General features: G+C 35.4%; 2 protein-coding genes across 28 annotated transcripts in view; one reads left to right on the plus strand and one right to left on the minus strand.

Annotated features, from left to right (window-relative positions):
- Positions 1-16,092, plus strand: part of radil2a (Ras association and DIL domains 2a) — a 206,282-nt gene that overhangs the window by 145,974 nt on the left and 44,216 nt on the right. The gene's annotated exons all lie outside the window — the stretch shown is intronic.
- The window catches only part of LOC127509550 (NACHT, LRR and PYD domains-containing protein 12-like), a 238,303-nt gene that overhangs the window by 105,126 nt on the left and 117,085 nt on the right, over positions 1-16,092 (minus strand). For 14 of the 23 annotated variants that reach the window (XM_051888364.1, XM_051888365.1, XM_051888363.1 and 11 more), the window contains 2 exons: positions 13,054-13,227; positions 6,024-6,185 (listed from right to left, as the gene is read on the minus strand). The exons of 7 other annotated variants lie outside the window; for them this stretch is intronic. In XM_051888364.1, coding sequence (XP_051744324.1) covers positions 6,024-6,185; positions 13,054-13,227 — 336 coding nt within the window. The remainder of the gene's footprint in view (positions 1-6,023; positions 6,186-13,053; positions 13,228-16,092) is intronic. 2 more of the 23 variants (XM_051888366.1, XM_051888359.1) reach the window with 2 other exon arrangements.

Consider the following 16,092-nt stretch of genomic DNA (forward strand, 5'->3'; position numbering starts at 1 on the left):
TTTTGGCAGGTTAAGACTGGATTTAGATTTTTAAAATTTACTGCAAAGGAATACGAGTGCTCAAGATTTTATTACGTTTTGAGAAATTTAATTACATTATGAACATTTTATTACAATAATAATGTAATACTTATTACTTAATACTTATTATTATGTGCTGTTATTACATTATGAGTTGCTACAACTATATATATACATATATATATATATATATATATATATATAGATAGATAGATAGATAGATAGCCTACGATTATCAAAAACGGTAATATAATAAAGTCCTTTCACGTCACCATTTTGTGTGTTGTTGTCAGCCTACACTTCACATAATAGGCCTGTAGGTGGCGCCTGTGCTTCATTAAACCCAAGTGTGCCGCACACATCCTGAAAAGTGAAGCCAAAGGGTCTGGATTCAGCTGTTTCTGGTTGTATTTGGTCATTATAAAATTATTTTGAGAGCTAGTTGACCACCAAAGTCAGACTATTAAAAGCTAGCGACAACGCTAGTTATCTATGAAAACTGAGAATTTATAAGAAATAATGTAAAGTTTACATGATTCTTATGAAGTCTGAGATTATATTATACTTTATATTATTAACTAATCTAAATCGTAAGTGAGTCTTCCGTGCAATGAAGCCAGAGGACTTTGACAGATCAGGCTGTCAGAAGTACAGATTGACCTAAACCGACTCATCTAAGAGCAGGTGATTTGATTGGCTGTCATCTAATCGTGGCTCATTTATATTTTTACCCCAGTTTATCCAGTGAATCAGGACAACACAAACCTCAGGGAAGGCTGAAGAAAGCCTGTCAGTGGACTGATCTCTGCTTTTCCAAGAGACCTCGTCCGCCTATCTGCTTATTATGACATTATTATACAACTTATATTATTATATGATTGTACTATTCACTACTCACTATTTTATTTGCTATTTTTATTTTATTGACTATAGAATTTTACAATTTATGATATACTATCTGCTATTTTATTCATAGTTATTATATTACTAATACACTATACTATATTTTACTGTATTTATACTCAATTGAAATTTTAGGCTATTTATAATAATAATAATAATAATAATAATATGCTATAGATTAAAGCAGATATAAAATAAAACCACAGTATGCCACATACTGTATATTGAACTATTACATCTGACCTTATATTACACTTATATTTCATACAATTTATATTGTACTGCAAGTGTACTAAAAAATGTTTTACTGGATCTATTAAGGATTGTCTTATAAGTACAAGCTGCCTCTATTAATGTTGTCCACTAGAGGGAGCCACAGGATAATGAATCTTTTAAGCCCAATCCTTTTCTAGCTTGTTTCAGTCCATTTGAATGGAAATAAATGCATTTAGTACATTAACTATGGTGTACTGACAGTAAATCTGTGAAATGCTTATAGATAATTAAATGTTCAACTTTCCTTAGACCCCAATAAAGTTGCCAGAAACAGTTAAATATAATGCTGTCCATTTAAAATGGAGACATTTTTTTATTTACTATAATATAAAATGTCTATAAAGACATTTATTGTTGTGTTATGAATAATAAAGCAAACGTTTGTGTGTTAAACTGCAAACAAGGTTAGGAGGCAACACCTATAGAAATAAATTATAAAAATGAAAAGGACCTTAAGATAAATGCTTCAGATTAATAAGGTTTTGAGATGCAAATTATCTTCACATTCATTTAAAATTGTCCTGTGACGTCCTGTGATGTGATTCAAGAGGAAAAGCTAAAGGCACGAGAGGAAAAGCTAAAATGCTGTTGTTGAAGACAGAAAAAGCCATTTCCACAATTAAAATCAATGTGCACATTTCATGTACATTAAATTATATTACATTAGGAACGTCTCCTCAATTATTAACCTTGAAAAATAAACCAAATCTATGCTTGAGAAGCTTGAGTTTTCACAGTTCCTTATGACAATGAATAATTTTCAAGTTCAAACTAGCGAGATTCTGAGTAATTGGAGACAAAAACCTTTTTCGTACTCCATGCAGATCATAAACTGCTGAAATCGGTTGAGAAACGTAAACTTTATTGCACTTTTTGTCCAGAAAAGCCGCAGTTCCCCGTTTAGTAGTAAACGGTAGTTTATTTTGCATTACGAAATGTGCCATCAGAGAACAACTCTGTACTTTCCAATATCAATGTCTTTTATTTAACTATATTGTAAAAGATATTTATGGTTTTGACAACATTTTGGAAACAGATATCAAAGAAACTGAGCAGAATGGTATACAGAGGTTAAAATATGTGATGAATGTCAATCACTTTATGGGACTCTGTGTCTGTTGACAGCAGACGATCTTGCCAGTCACTCACTCTGTGGTTATGTGGAAAGTTCATCTGCAAACAGATTTTGCCAGTTTTATTTAATTGATAAACCAAGTTCGCAGTATATTTTTGATGGAAATAACACTGAGGCGTACAAGGGAAAACTATGCAAGTTGGGTTTGATATTGGGCATTCGTTAAACATTCAATATTTTCTTCAATATTAAATGATGTGTAGGCCTAATCATAAAATATTGGCGTTTCATGCTGTATCTCGTTCAGATCATGCACATAAAGCATTTTCTAAATAGCCGCAAGCAGCAATCATCGGAGCCTAAGCACCATGACCCATGACCAACACTCTAATAAATAAATCATGTCATATTTTTGTAGAAATTATAATACTGGAATGCAGAAATACTACACAGAACAAACTGTCATATAACTTAAGAGAGTTAGAAAAAAAACAGAAACTTCTAAACTGGTTTCAGGTTATCTGAGAATGTGCTGTCTGTATGTTTCTTTTTTTTCATTCACACCACAACAGTCTGTAAGTGTGTCTTTTTAGAAATCTTAATTTTTAATTTTCTTCAAAAGGCAAATAAAATTATATCTTCATTTTAAATGGATCATAATCATGTCTGGCAATTTGAAAAAAATGTTATGGGTCTATAAAAGTTAAATAAACATTTAATCTATAAGCCTTTCACATATTTCTACTCTAAAACTATACTGTCAGTACACCATAGTTATACAAATGAACTAGATGATTTCCATTCAAATGGATGGGAACTGATAGGAAAAACATTTAGAAAATATTCCTTATCCTGTGGCTCCCTCTAGTGTACAACATTAATATCAACCTTCATCTTTCATTTGAAATAGCTAACCGTTTATAATTTGCATCATATATTTATGAAACTAAGCATGTTTGTCTTGATGGAAACCTGCTGCTCCAATGCACAAAGAATCTTACAGCTATGAAGACATATGAAATTAAAAAGAAAACACATCCCTTAACGTAATACAGCATTTTAATAATAATGAATGGTCTGAGGTCTTCCGTAGGGCTGCTCCAATTCACAAAAAATCTTACCGCTACTCAGACGTATGAACTTCACTAAGAAAACTTTACTGCCTGCCATCCGATTCCCAACACAGCAGCTACGTACGGATTTAGAAAGAAAACCCATTTCCAACACAACCCGTTTTGACGATCTTTGTTCGAAGAGGGCTAACAACAGCCAATCACAACAGGAGGACATCGTTAACGTAATACAAGCAGCCAATCGAAATAAGATTTTCAGAGAAGGCCAGCAGCCAATAGCATTGGACACCGCCCCCTGTCAAAACTGACTCGTGTGAGTAAGATTTCAGCTCGTGCGTGTTTTAGAATTGCGTGCGCATGCAGAACATAACTCGCGCTTGTGGTCAGTTCTGTGCGTGTGAGACCTGTAGACCTGTAATGGTCAATTACACACTACATTTTGCACGGCACCTTTTTCTGCAGCAGTTTGTTTCTGCTATAAAAAAGCGATATTGGCATCTAAGGGCACTGAATGTACTATATCTTGTGCGTTTTGCCTTTACTCACCCAAACTTGTCAGCAAGGCTACTTTGCATGAATGCAAGTGCATTAGCAGGTAGTTGCTGAATCACAGGTGTTTGATTTAGGAGACGAGGTCATGACTGATGAGGCTGAAACCAGCACATCCAGTGAAAGTAGACTTTGACTATTTCATTTTACTTAACATTAGTTTATTTATCCACTATAATGACAAGACATTTTTGAAGGATATTGGTTTACTTGTGGCCTTTTTGTGCACTTGAGCTTAACTGAGACTTGACACCTGTAATGTTTTTTTCAAGTGTACGTTTATAAAAGATACTTAAATATCCTAATTGAACTAAGGCCTAATCCTGGCTGAGCCTAAGCCTTGTCTGTGAAACCGGGCCTAAGACTTTTACTCAAGTCGTATTAAAATTGGTTACTTGTAACTTGTAACGGAGTAATTTTCGCTGTAAGTTATCTGTACTTTTACTCAAGTATGGTTTTCAGGTACTCTTTACAGCTCTGCTGTTAACATTATGGTGACTTCAAAACAATTACAGTAGTAAACCATTACATATCTTACAGTGACATGGTTAAAGACAAATTTATAATGTGAATTAACAGTAAAACAAGAGCAGTAAATTACTGTGATGTTTGCATCTTTCTGCTGTTCACAGTCAATGGTAAGAAAGTGACCCAGCATGCATTGATTTCACAGTACATTTCTGACTACAGTCATCTATTGTAAAACACTGTAAAACTTTGTGTAAATTTGCAGTAATTAACTGGCAGCAGCTTTACCTGCAAAGTACTGCCGTTTTTTAGTTTATTGCTTGATTTAAACTTAATTTACAGTTTATTACTGTTAAAATACATTTCACTGATGTGTCTTACACCCTTTCATCCTACCCTTTTAACCCCACAGCAAAACCCTGTAGTGTCCACACTACACAGAGTAAAAGTACCACTGAAGCAGTGTTGCCGTTAATGAGATAATTAAGTGATTAAGTAATTAATTAAGCATTAGTGAACAGTGAACACCACAAGCAGCATTACCAGCTTTACTTATTACTAACCAGGGATGCGTTTCCCAAAAGCATTTTTAGAAAACTGTGGTGGCAAGTTCCACTGAGCTCTATTGGTAACGACAGAACTTGCGACCATAGTTGGCTCTGGGAAACAAACCCCCACTTTATTTCAGTCAGATGTCTACAGAGTGAGAAATAACAGAGATTTAGATGTTGATTTTTTTATTGAAAATGTTTGGTGACCGTTATGGTGAACAGTGTTTGCTTTAGTTGGGCTACTGACCCTTGATTTCTTAGTATTAGTTGTTTTTTTTTTTGGCTGCTGTAATGTGTTTATAAGACATGTTTGCTAAAGCAAAAACAAGAAAGCCAAGAAATAAAAATGTGATTGTGATGTGGGTTATTGACAGTTAACTTCACATTACCACAATTGTGATTCCGCCAGTCAATTATGAAGAATGTTCAAACACACTGTTCACAAAAAAAAGATTTGAAACAAGGTGTCAGCCAAACACACACAGACATCAAGAATCAGCATATGAATCACAACAATTTATTCATGCTGCAATGCATGCTGGGAGTCATGGGTGAGTTTTGTCCTGTGCTGGTACCCAGCATGCACAGCGACATGAAACTTTTAATGTCACCATCATTGAGATTCATATGCTGATACTTGATGTCTGTGTGTGTCTGAACCTTAGAGTAGTTCAAAATGTTTTGTGCACAATGTGTTTTTAGAACAACTGATTATCACAGTATTGCTGGATATCATGCTGTAAAACCACGTCTATCAAAAATTTTAACTTAATTTTTCATATAAACTAGATTGTGGATGAGATCAGTGAATCTGGCCACTCGATGTTGATTGTGTCACTGTCAGCACATAACCAACATCACTTGACTGCATTTTCTTTTGGCTATTCTTAACAAATGTGCTTTAAAAACACACAATCAGCAAAAGACAAAGTGACATTGAAAAGTCAAGGGTCAAGAGCCCAACAACAGCAAACACTGTTCACCACAATGGTGACTTCAATTGTTATAAATATAAGTTGGGCTTTTTGAGCAATCTTTTTTGTGAGAACCAATAAAACTTCTCTTGACAACACACAGCGACATGATGATTGTTAATGTTCAACATACTTGAGTTTGTCCAGATGTTTGAGTGTATCAGAGAGCAGCTTCTTTCCTGATTCTCCTGGGTGATTGTAGCTCAGGTCCAGCTCTCTCAGGTGTGAAGGGTTTGAACTCAGAGCTGATGCCAGAGCAGCACAACCTTCCTCTGACACCATACAGCCAGATAATCTACAACAACAAGTGTTCATGTTAGTGTGCTTCATTCTTACAATTTTCTCCCTAGGATTTGTGATACAGCAGCAGAGACACGGGATATGGGATGCTGAGGGTCCTGCAGCACCTCTTCTACAGGACTGCAAATATAACATTGCAAAAAGTTTCAGAAACAAATCAATACATTTTATGTTTTGACTAAGGCATTTAAATGTAAATTGTTAGTGGGCCATTCAATTTTAGATTTCATGTTCTCACCAATATGATGCAGGCATGTGATCAGCTAAAGACAAAAAAGAAGGAAAATCTGTTTTTCCACCATTCAAACTGACTATACAAAAACAATTATTATTATTATTTTATTACTTTGTATTGTAAGCAATTCAATAAAGAAATATAATACTATTGCAATAATACTACTGCACTGTACAAAAATTATATTATAATTTATCATTGATAATGGTAATAATGTGATAATCTATTTGTTAGTTGAACAGTTTTGTTTCTTTTATTTACACATTATTTAGTGGTGTAGTAGGTGGTGGGCATACTGTGAATTTACCCCACCCATGTACATGTGTACACGCATACAGGTAAATGTATCTATGTCTAGTGCAATAGTGCCCAATCCTGTTGGAGATCTGCCTTCCTGAAGTTCAGCTCCAACCCTGATACAGATACAGCTGAACCAGCTAATTAAGACCTTCAGGAACACTTTATAATTACAGACAGGTGTGTTACATCAGGGTTGGATCTGAACTCTGCAGGTAGGTAGATCACCAGGAACCAGATTATGTACCTCTGGTCTAGTGTATATTGTTATTTGGGTGTTAAGCACACTTGTAGTCCTGGAGCCCATTTCAATAAGGAGGTGCAACCAAGTCTGAGTTAAAACTTGAACTCTGAGTTGACTTACCCTTGGATGGGAAACTCTGAGGTTTTGGTTTCAGAACAGCTGAACTGAGTTAGTTCAATCAACTCTGAGTAAGATGACTCTGAGTTAAGCGCGTGCACCACGACTAAGAAAAGCCATGATCAACGGAGCTCCGATATTACGATTCACCATGGCAACAGCACCCAACAAAAGACGTCCGCATACTTCTGAGTCAATACAAGTTTAATTCTTATCAATGTTATAATATCAGAGGTGAAAACTGGCAGAACAGTTATTAAACTAATATTAATTTTCATGGTAAGTTATCCCACGGGCAAAAAAAGCCCAAATAATAATAATACTTTAAGTGCATATTTCTTTTTTTATACTTTCTTAGCAATAGATGCTATTTACACTTAATAAAAATAGTGATATATTCTGTTTATCATGAAAAAGTAGCAGTTCTTTGCAATAAGTGTAAATAGTAATTAGATGCTATTTATACTTTATACTGACAGATACATACTATTTGCCCCTCAGTATTGTACATTAACAGGATGCAATAACTGTGTAAATGATTATTATAAATTGATTATAACTGTGTAATGAAAATTATAAATACTTTTATCATTATTAAACACTCGTTAGGCACTTTACTTCCACTTTCAGAACATTTTCATTTTTATTGAAAATAAATGCCTTTCTGATGTGACATGTAATGGGAAAAGGGAGAAGAGCGAGCTCGGCAAAAGGCGGACTCGAACCTGGGTCAATCCCGTCACATGTTAGCTCTTACCCGCCTTAAGCCGCGGTCACACTAGAATTTGAATGTGCGAAATTTCATTGGATGCTGCAACAGTCATGATATGACATCACGGTCTACAGCGTCTTCTTTCATAAACATGAATTCAACATATAACACAGTAATACATTAAAAATGTAAAAATATACAACCTACTCGACTTTACTGCAAAAATATCATTCTTTTAATTCAGCCAAGAGGTCATGACGTGACGAACCGATCTTCTACTGGTCGCACATCTTCACGTGATGTGAATACACAGGTCAGAGTTCACCAAACTTGAACTTTGGAATGTAGTGAAATGCAAAACTTTTCTCACAAGCTTGTGTTTCCGGTCTGACGCATCCACATGCGATTGAATTGAAGTCAATGGAACGAAAAGTGCAGTGTGACTGAACCTTTACACGCTACTGCCTACACCACTGAAGCCGTTGAATCAAACATGTCGTTTTTAACCTTGTGTGACACTGGTGGGTGGAGTTAGTGTAAATTTGCACTTAGTAATAGACACTCCGAATAATCTTGCTTTCCACTTGCATTAAGATTATTTTTATTACCACAATGTCTTATTTTATCTTATATAATTTTCTTATATAGAAAATGCATCTTGATTTTTAGATTTTTTTAGATATTTGTACTTCAATTAAGACAAAAATGCTCCTTAAGAAAAGTATTTTTGCAGCATGAATGAATGAATGAATGTAGTATTTAAGCATCGCTTGTGCTTTAAAAAGGGGGAGGAAACCGAAAGAAACTCTGGGTTTACCGAAGAAAACCTGCTCCCGACCAGGTTAGGTTCACAGTGTAAGTTACCATGGTAACTGACTCTGAGTATAAGTTACCTTCCTTTCAGAAACGGGCTTGACTTACCCCGCTTTCTCAGGTTTGACACACCTCCCATTCTGAAAACCCAGTTTCCCTCATTTCAGGGTTAACATACTCAGAGTTTTCACTTAACCTCCTTTCTGAAATGGGCCCCTGAAGTTCGTAGACAACTAACCTGTATATACACTCAACTGAAAACAGACACAAGCAAAAGACATGATGTCTACTTTGATTTACAACATTCATTTACATGGAGACATATTTTAAAACTCATCAGCCTCTCTTCACAATACTAGACCATTTTAAATGTCAACCAAGCATTTTTTTTTTTTTTTTTTTTTTTAAACAAGCACTTAAAAAATAAAACCAAATGTTGTTGCAACCATATATTAATTAAAATGCATTTTTTAACAGAATTTGGAGAATTGTTGGCTGATGGTGCTTGAGACATTATTGGAGACATTATTGGTCATTCAGTATTTCAGTGAAAAAGCCTAAAGATAACAATAACATGATTAAGAACACACTAAAATGTACTAAAATGTGAATTTTTAAAATCTATTTAACCTCTTGGTGCGCATTAATACCCGCCCTTAGGCTGGTGTCACTGTGTTTACCTTTGTTTACACTTATTATAGAGACTTCTGTCTAAATATATGTATAATAATAAACAAATTATACAAGGGTTTTGAGTCAATATACTGTCTCTGTTTTACGATATATGATACAGATACACAAATTACTATAATAATGTGTGTCAGGAGTAAAGGTAACAACATGCAAACTGGAAAGCGGGACTTCATACCTTCATTATGAAAAAGCGAAATGAATCCAATCTGTCGCACTTGGGTAAAATGTCTATGAAGCGTGATAAAGCGTCCAGTGGAAAACATACAACAGCACTTTTTTATATATTACACATTTTTTTTTTACATCAGATTTTACCTAAACAATCTGCCCTCCATCATTGTTCTTCAAGAAATTATGTAATCTGAGAACCGTTTATGTTGTAAAACTGTACTGGACATGTTAGAGAAGAAAGTAGGAGGCAAATGACAGAGGCAAAGTAAGCGGCAAAATCCTATCAATGGCTCGTTCTGTATGCGCTGTCACCTGCCATCAGCAGAATGTCTGTGTATGTATTGAGACAAAAGATTGTTTTTTTGGAGACTGAATTCTGTCTGCTGCCTGAATGACTGGCCATCAATCTAGTATTTGTGAATGTATGGAGACAAAAGATAATGACTGTGTATGACTGGCAATCGACGTAGTTTCCGGGACCATGGTATAAGCGGGATAATCCATGGCTTGGTGTGTATTATACAATTTTAATGCACTTTGATTCATGTCAGGTGATACTTTGCCTTAAAATCGTGTAATGCACACTTAAGCCCTATTCGGATGGTATTAGTTTTACATAGAGAGGTGGGGTAAAGTAATTATTGCCAGAGCTTCTCAGTGATTTTAGTCCTGTCCGAATGTGCCATCTCAGTAATCATTACGGACAATGTCAGTAAAGATTATGGCGACTTTTCCCCTTCTGTAAAAATGTCCAGAAAGATTACCTGAGGTAATGTTAATCCCATGAGAATACACCAGATGTAAATATGTACGTAAATATTCTGTCATTTCTGGTTTAAAAGTAGTTTTCCACAGTTTTTCAAGTATGGAGGCACTTGAAGAAGCAATTAGTTGCTGTCTAGGTGGTGGGAACAAGTCTGTGGCAAACCTCAAGTGTTTCCATTCAGATCAAAAAGAAAGTCGAAAGCACTTGTTAGAGGCACAAAACTTCTTTAAGCTTTAAGTAAGTGCCTATTACTAACAGAATCCAATCAGAATTTAATTAATAAATCATTCGACCGGACCTAACTGTTAGGGGTGTTACAGTACACAGAAGTCACTGTTCGGTATGTACCTCAGTTTTGGGGTCATGGTTCGGTACGATTTCGGTACAATAAGAAAAATAAACACTTTAGATTAGGGTCTCACTATTATCTAACTATTAACTATGACCTTTGCCTCAATAAACTCCTAATTACTGCTTATTAAAGGTTAGTAAGGGAGTTGTTAAGTTTAGGTATTGGGTAGGATTAAGGGATGTAGAATATGGTCATGCAGAATCAGGCATTAATATCTGCTTTATAAGTACTAACAGCCAATATCCTAGTAGTATGCATGCTAATAAGCAACCAAGTGAGAATTGGACCAGACAAAGGGACAAATCCACAATGCTAGGTTTCTTTTATTTAATTTTGAACAGACAGTGCAAATCACAGTTTGTTCCACATAGTGGCATTTAGTCCCCTAGTTGGTACAGTACAGCCTCCTTTATTGTATTAAGCAGTAAACAGAATGCACTCTTGCATTTGAATTTTTTGCAGGGCTGATAAAAACAAAAGGTATTTGGTCAAAATCAGCTACAAAACTGAAAAGTATCTTGTGTTATAAAAGTATAAAATAAAGAGAATTAATAAAACTTGTATATTATCAGTGTTACAATTTGCTCCACTTAAACTATATTTAAACATTCAAAGCTTGAGCCTAACCCTCCTATACTTAAAGGGTTAATTCACCCAAAAATGAAAATTATCCCATGATTTACTCACCCTCAAGGCATCCAAGGTGTATATGGATGGTGTATCTTCTTTCAGACGAACACAATTGGAGATATATTTAAAAATATCCTTAGTCCGCCAATGTTTATAATGGTTGTGAATGTGGGGCTGCATTTCGAAGACAAAAATAATGCATCCATACATAAAAAAATAGTAATCCATACGACTCCAGGGGGTTAAAAAAGGTTTTTGTAAGAAAAATTCAAATAACTAGCTTCCAGAGGGCGATGTATGACACACGATGTAGGAGTATTGTAAGCTTAGACGCCTCTCACGGATCAAACAAATAGAGCTGTGCAACAAACTTAAGCTCATCTTCTCTCATATCAAAATCCAACATGACTTGTGTGTTGTTTTGCTCTCTCCTCTGCGTCTCTGTTTTCGACATTGCGTCATCACTTCAGGTCAAATGTTACTCTTCCACCCAAAACGACGTGCACATTCTGCATAAGGTGGTTAGCCAGAAGCTAGTTATTTGAATTTATAAAGTTTTAAATATGGATATTTTTCTTACAAAAAAAGGCCTTTATTAACCCCCTGGAGTCGTATGGATTACTTTTTTTTATGTATGGATGCATTATTTTTTGTCTTTGAAACGCGGCCCCACATTCACAACCATTATAAACCTTAATCTGTAGACTAATGAGATTTTTAAATATATCTCCAATTATGTTTGTCTGAAAGAAGATAGTCATATACACCTAGGATGGCCTGAGGGTGGGATAATTGGGATAATTTTCATTTTTGAGTGAAATAACCCTTTAATTTTCCACGTTCTGCTCTATTTCGCACACAGTTGAGTGTGCAAACCTTTCAAAGTATTCTCCTTTGTCCATGAGTGCAGATAGATGCATTCGATGTGTGCGCACTGTGGGGTTACAAATTTAAGAATCTGTATAAGATTTGCTGATCCTACGTCCGGACATAACATCACATGAAATACTAAGGCGAAGTACATTGTGTTTAGCATTTTAAGGTAAAGATGATGACATCAGATTAATGATTTTGTTAAGCAAAGTTCCAGTAAGAGCTTTCTGCCAGTTCCTGTTCTCTTTATTGTAAGTCAAATAAGCCAGATTACTGAGACTCTCACCTTTTGTCTTTAATGGCTCTTGGAGCCCCTGTCACATTCTTTGAATAGTTATGCTGATTGGATTAGGACTTGCGACACTCTAGAGTCTGGGGCGGGTTCCTTTACCTGGATACTTCATTTGCATGCTTTGTTTAAGGTCGTCAGCCAGGTGCTTTGTCTCCTGGTCTTCGCTTCTGAGATTTCCAACAGCACTACCTAGGGGACTTTGTTTTCAAGCACTCAAGTCATTCGCATATGTACTGTTCTTCTTCTGCACTTTTTCCTGTTGTGGTGATTAGCAAACAGCGCTGTATTACCGCGCGTGCCCCCTTCTAGGGGTTGAACTAATCCTGTCGGAATAGGACTTTAGTCGTGGATTATCTCTTATGTATTTACAATTGGCAATAAGCAAATTACTGTTAAAGAACTGTGTCTCTCTCTTCACATGCAGTTTTTTTTAAAAGCACCGTCAGCCATGTGCATCACTGTAAAATTACTGGCTGTTTCTTAAATATAAGTTGAGCTTTTTAAGCAGTATTTTTTGTGAGAACCAAAAAAAAAAACTCTTGACAACACAGCAGACATGACGAATGTTACTGCTTAACTTTTCAAGTACCTTCTGTATCCAGATAAATGATAACAGTGAAGCTGTCCACTGTACTGAACAAAAATGAGTTGAATACCCCCTTAAATACCTCAGTATGTTGAGTTGACAGTTTGGACTCTTTAGTCCAGGACAGAGCAGCTTCACCGCTGAATCCTGCAGGTCATTTTTACTCAGGTCCAGCTCTCTCAGCAGGGAGTTTGATGATTGTAGAGCTGAAGCCACAATTTCACAGTGCAGATCTGTAAGATTACAGCCTACCAATCTGAAAAAAATTGACTTTGGTTAAAAGGCATGCTGGTGTCCACATCAGATTTCAAGACATCCTTGGTTAACGAGCTTCACCATAAAAGATAAAGCTGGTTGACAATTCACTCTCTGTTATTTTCAGCAGGAAGGTGCAACAATTAAAATACAAAAAGATGAACATCAGACAGTATGATTCTTAACATACATTCTGTTCAACATACTTGAGTTTGTCCAGATGTTTGAATGTGTCAGAGAGCAGCTTCAGTGCTGATTCTCCTGGGTGATTGTAGCTCAGATCCAGCTCTCTCAGGTGTGAAGGGTTTGAACTTAGAGCTGATGCCAGAGCAGCATAACCTTCCTCTGACCCCATACAGCCAGATAATCTACAACAACAAGTGTTCATGTTAGTGTGCTTCCTTTTTACAAATGTTTCACATTTATTTCTAGGATTTGTGATACAGCAGCAGAGACACAGGATATGGGATGCTTAGGGTCCTGCAGCACCCCTTCTACAGGACTGTAAATACAACACTGCAAAAAGTTTTGGAAACAAATCAATACATTTTATGTTTTGACTAAGGCATTTAAATGTTAGTGGGCTATAAATATTATTTAATTTAGATAGTTTATTATTTTTTAAATTGTATGTTGATCATTAAGAAAAAAAAAAGTTTCAAATGAAGAAATATAATACTTCTGCAATAATACTACTACACTCTAAAAAAAAATAATTTAGAAACGATAACAATAATCATATTTAATAAAAATACATTTCCTTTGCTTTCAAATGTTAAATCATATAGCTTTTATTTTGGTGGTAAACCTCAGAGAGAATTTAAAGTTTCTTTTTTGTTGACAACAAATTCTTATAATTGATACTTCTTACGATTTTCAGAAAACGGTTGCCACATGTTGCATTTTCAAATGTACTTTATAAACTAAACTCAAAAAATGTTTGCAGAGATAGTTCATATGGAGCAACATTTACTTCACTTCAGGACATTGAAAACATGTGTACAAGAACATAGTGTCAACTAGGAAACAAGAAGTGAGACAGACCACATATTTTTATAAATCGTAGCCTTTGCGATTTGATAATCACACTAAGGCATATCACATTCTCACAACCATACATTGTTAGAATTCATTAAAATGCTCAAGGTGTTCCACATACAGCCGCTAGATGGTTTAGTTTTTGCAGAGCTGTCGGAAGCTACAATATCCATGCATAAAATAAATGGTAGGTTTATTTGACATGTACAGTCAAACCAAAATTTATTCAGACACCTTATACATTTCATTCATTAATTCAGTTTATTCACTATAGATTAAAATATGACAAGATCTCAAAACTGTGTCAGAAAAAATTAATCTTAATTATGTCAGATAACACTTAAGCAAAACATGGTCAGGTCTGAATAAGTGTCTGAATAATTTTTGGTTTTTATAAATTTTACTGGTAGTCCACTGTATGAAGAATTGTTGGTATAATATGTCACAGTTTATTTTATTTTGCTATCCTCTGCTGGACACTGGCCCTCCAGGACCAAGTTTGGAGACCCCTGGTATAATAAGTGATCTGTAGGGTATTTTGAGCTGAAACTTCACAGACACACTCTGGGGACACCTTAGACGTATATTAAATCTTGTAAAAAGTGGCATATCCAACACATATCCTGTTTTCACTGAGCTGTTTTTACACTCACTTAAACCATAACCAACTGTATTTAAATGAGATACTCCACATGATGGGCATTTTTACAGTTGTGTCTGTATTTGACCATTCAAGCACAAAGAGAACTAAATTTGGGATTGCATGCTTTTGGTTTGTGTCATTTAGCGCTATTCCACATTGAGTTATTTTTTTCACAACTTACTGTGCATAATAACTTGGTAAACTCTTTAAATGTAGGTACATACACGCTTCTTTCACATCTTCACGTCTGACTTGATCTCTGTGCTATCTAATGTCCCGCCTTCAATAATGGCAAGTTAATCGATTGTGATTCAATGGTAATTTTGTTATACAAAATATACTATGATGAGATTGGCTACCTTAGATTAGGCTGTTCTTGCGTGACAGAAGACTGATACTCTCTTTTATGATCACAGCAAAGACAATTCAGGAAAGAAGAAATACAGGACAAAGCATGATTTTTTCATAATAATTCAGGACATTAAAAATAGAGGTCACCCTACAGATTAGGGTTGTAGCAAAATTCTGTAGGAAAGTGGATCTCGAGGGCCAGAGTTGCCCACCCCTGCACAACAGGAATTATACGTTTTTCAATCTACACAGCACCACTCAGTAAAAAATATTACCTTGCAGTTACTTTGTTATTTTAGATATTTTCAGTCCCGTCTCAATATGATTTTGTCTCTCTTTGTTCATCTTACAGGTTATAGTTATTCACAACATAAATCACGAACTGCTGGCAAAGATTGTGTCTTCTTGCTTAGAGAATCTCTTACCCATAATTATTAAGAATGAATAAACCAACTTTAATAATGGTTGCAACTGTTGTAATAATCAGATGTACGTTGAATCATTCGTTCAGTCAGCTTTTCCTTTTAGGGTACATTTATGTGACAATGATGTACTAAAAACTTTGTACAGATGACAACGTTATCAAAACAATCATCGTTCACACGGATCCATGAAAATGACAAACGCTGTAATATGCATGCCAGACAAGTAGTTGGCAATGTCACTTTGTAAAGAAAGACTACACGCCTGCGCATACGCATTGTTTTACAGAGCACTCGCACCAAACGTGCATGCCTATCACCTTATTTTTTGTTTACTGCACTTCGCTATAGTGGCTAATAAATCAGAAGTCTCACACATTCACAGAAAACACCTTACCTTTGCGTTGAAAAA

The sequence above is a fragment of the Ctenopharyngodon idella genome, chromosome 3 (assembly GCF_019924925.1).
Source record: "Ctenopharyngodon idella isolate HZGC_01 chromosome 3, HZGC01, whole genome shotgun sequence".
In the NCBI taxonomy this organism is placed as follows: domain Eukaryota; kingdom Metazoa; phylum Chordata; class Actinopteri; order Cypriniformes; family Xenocyprididae; genus Ctenopharyngodon; species Ctenopharyngodon idella.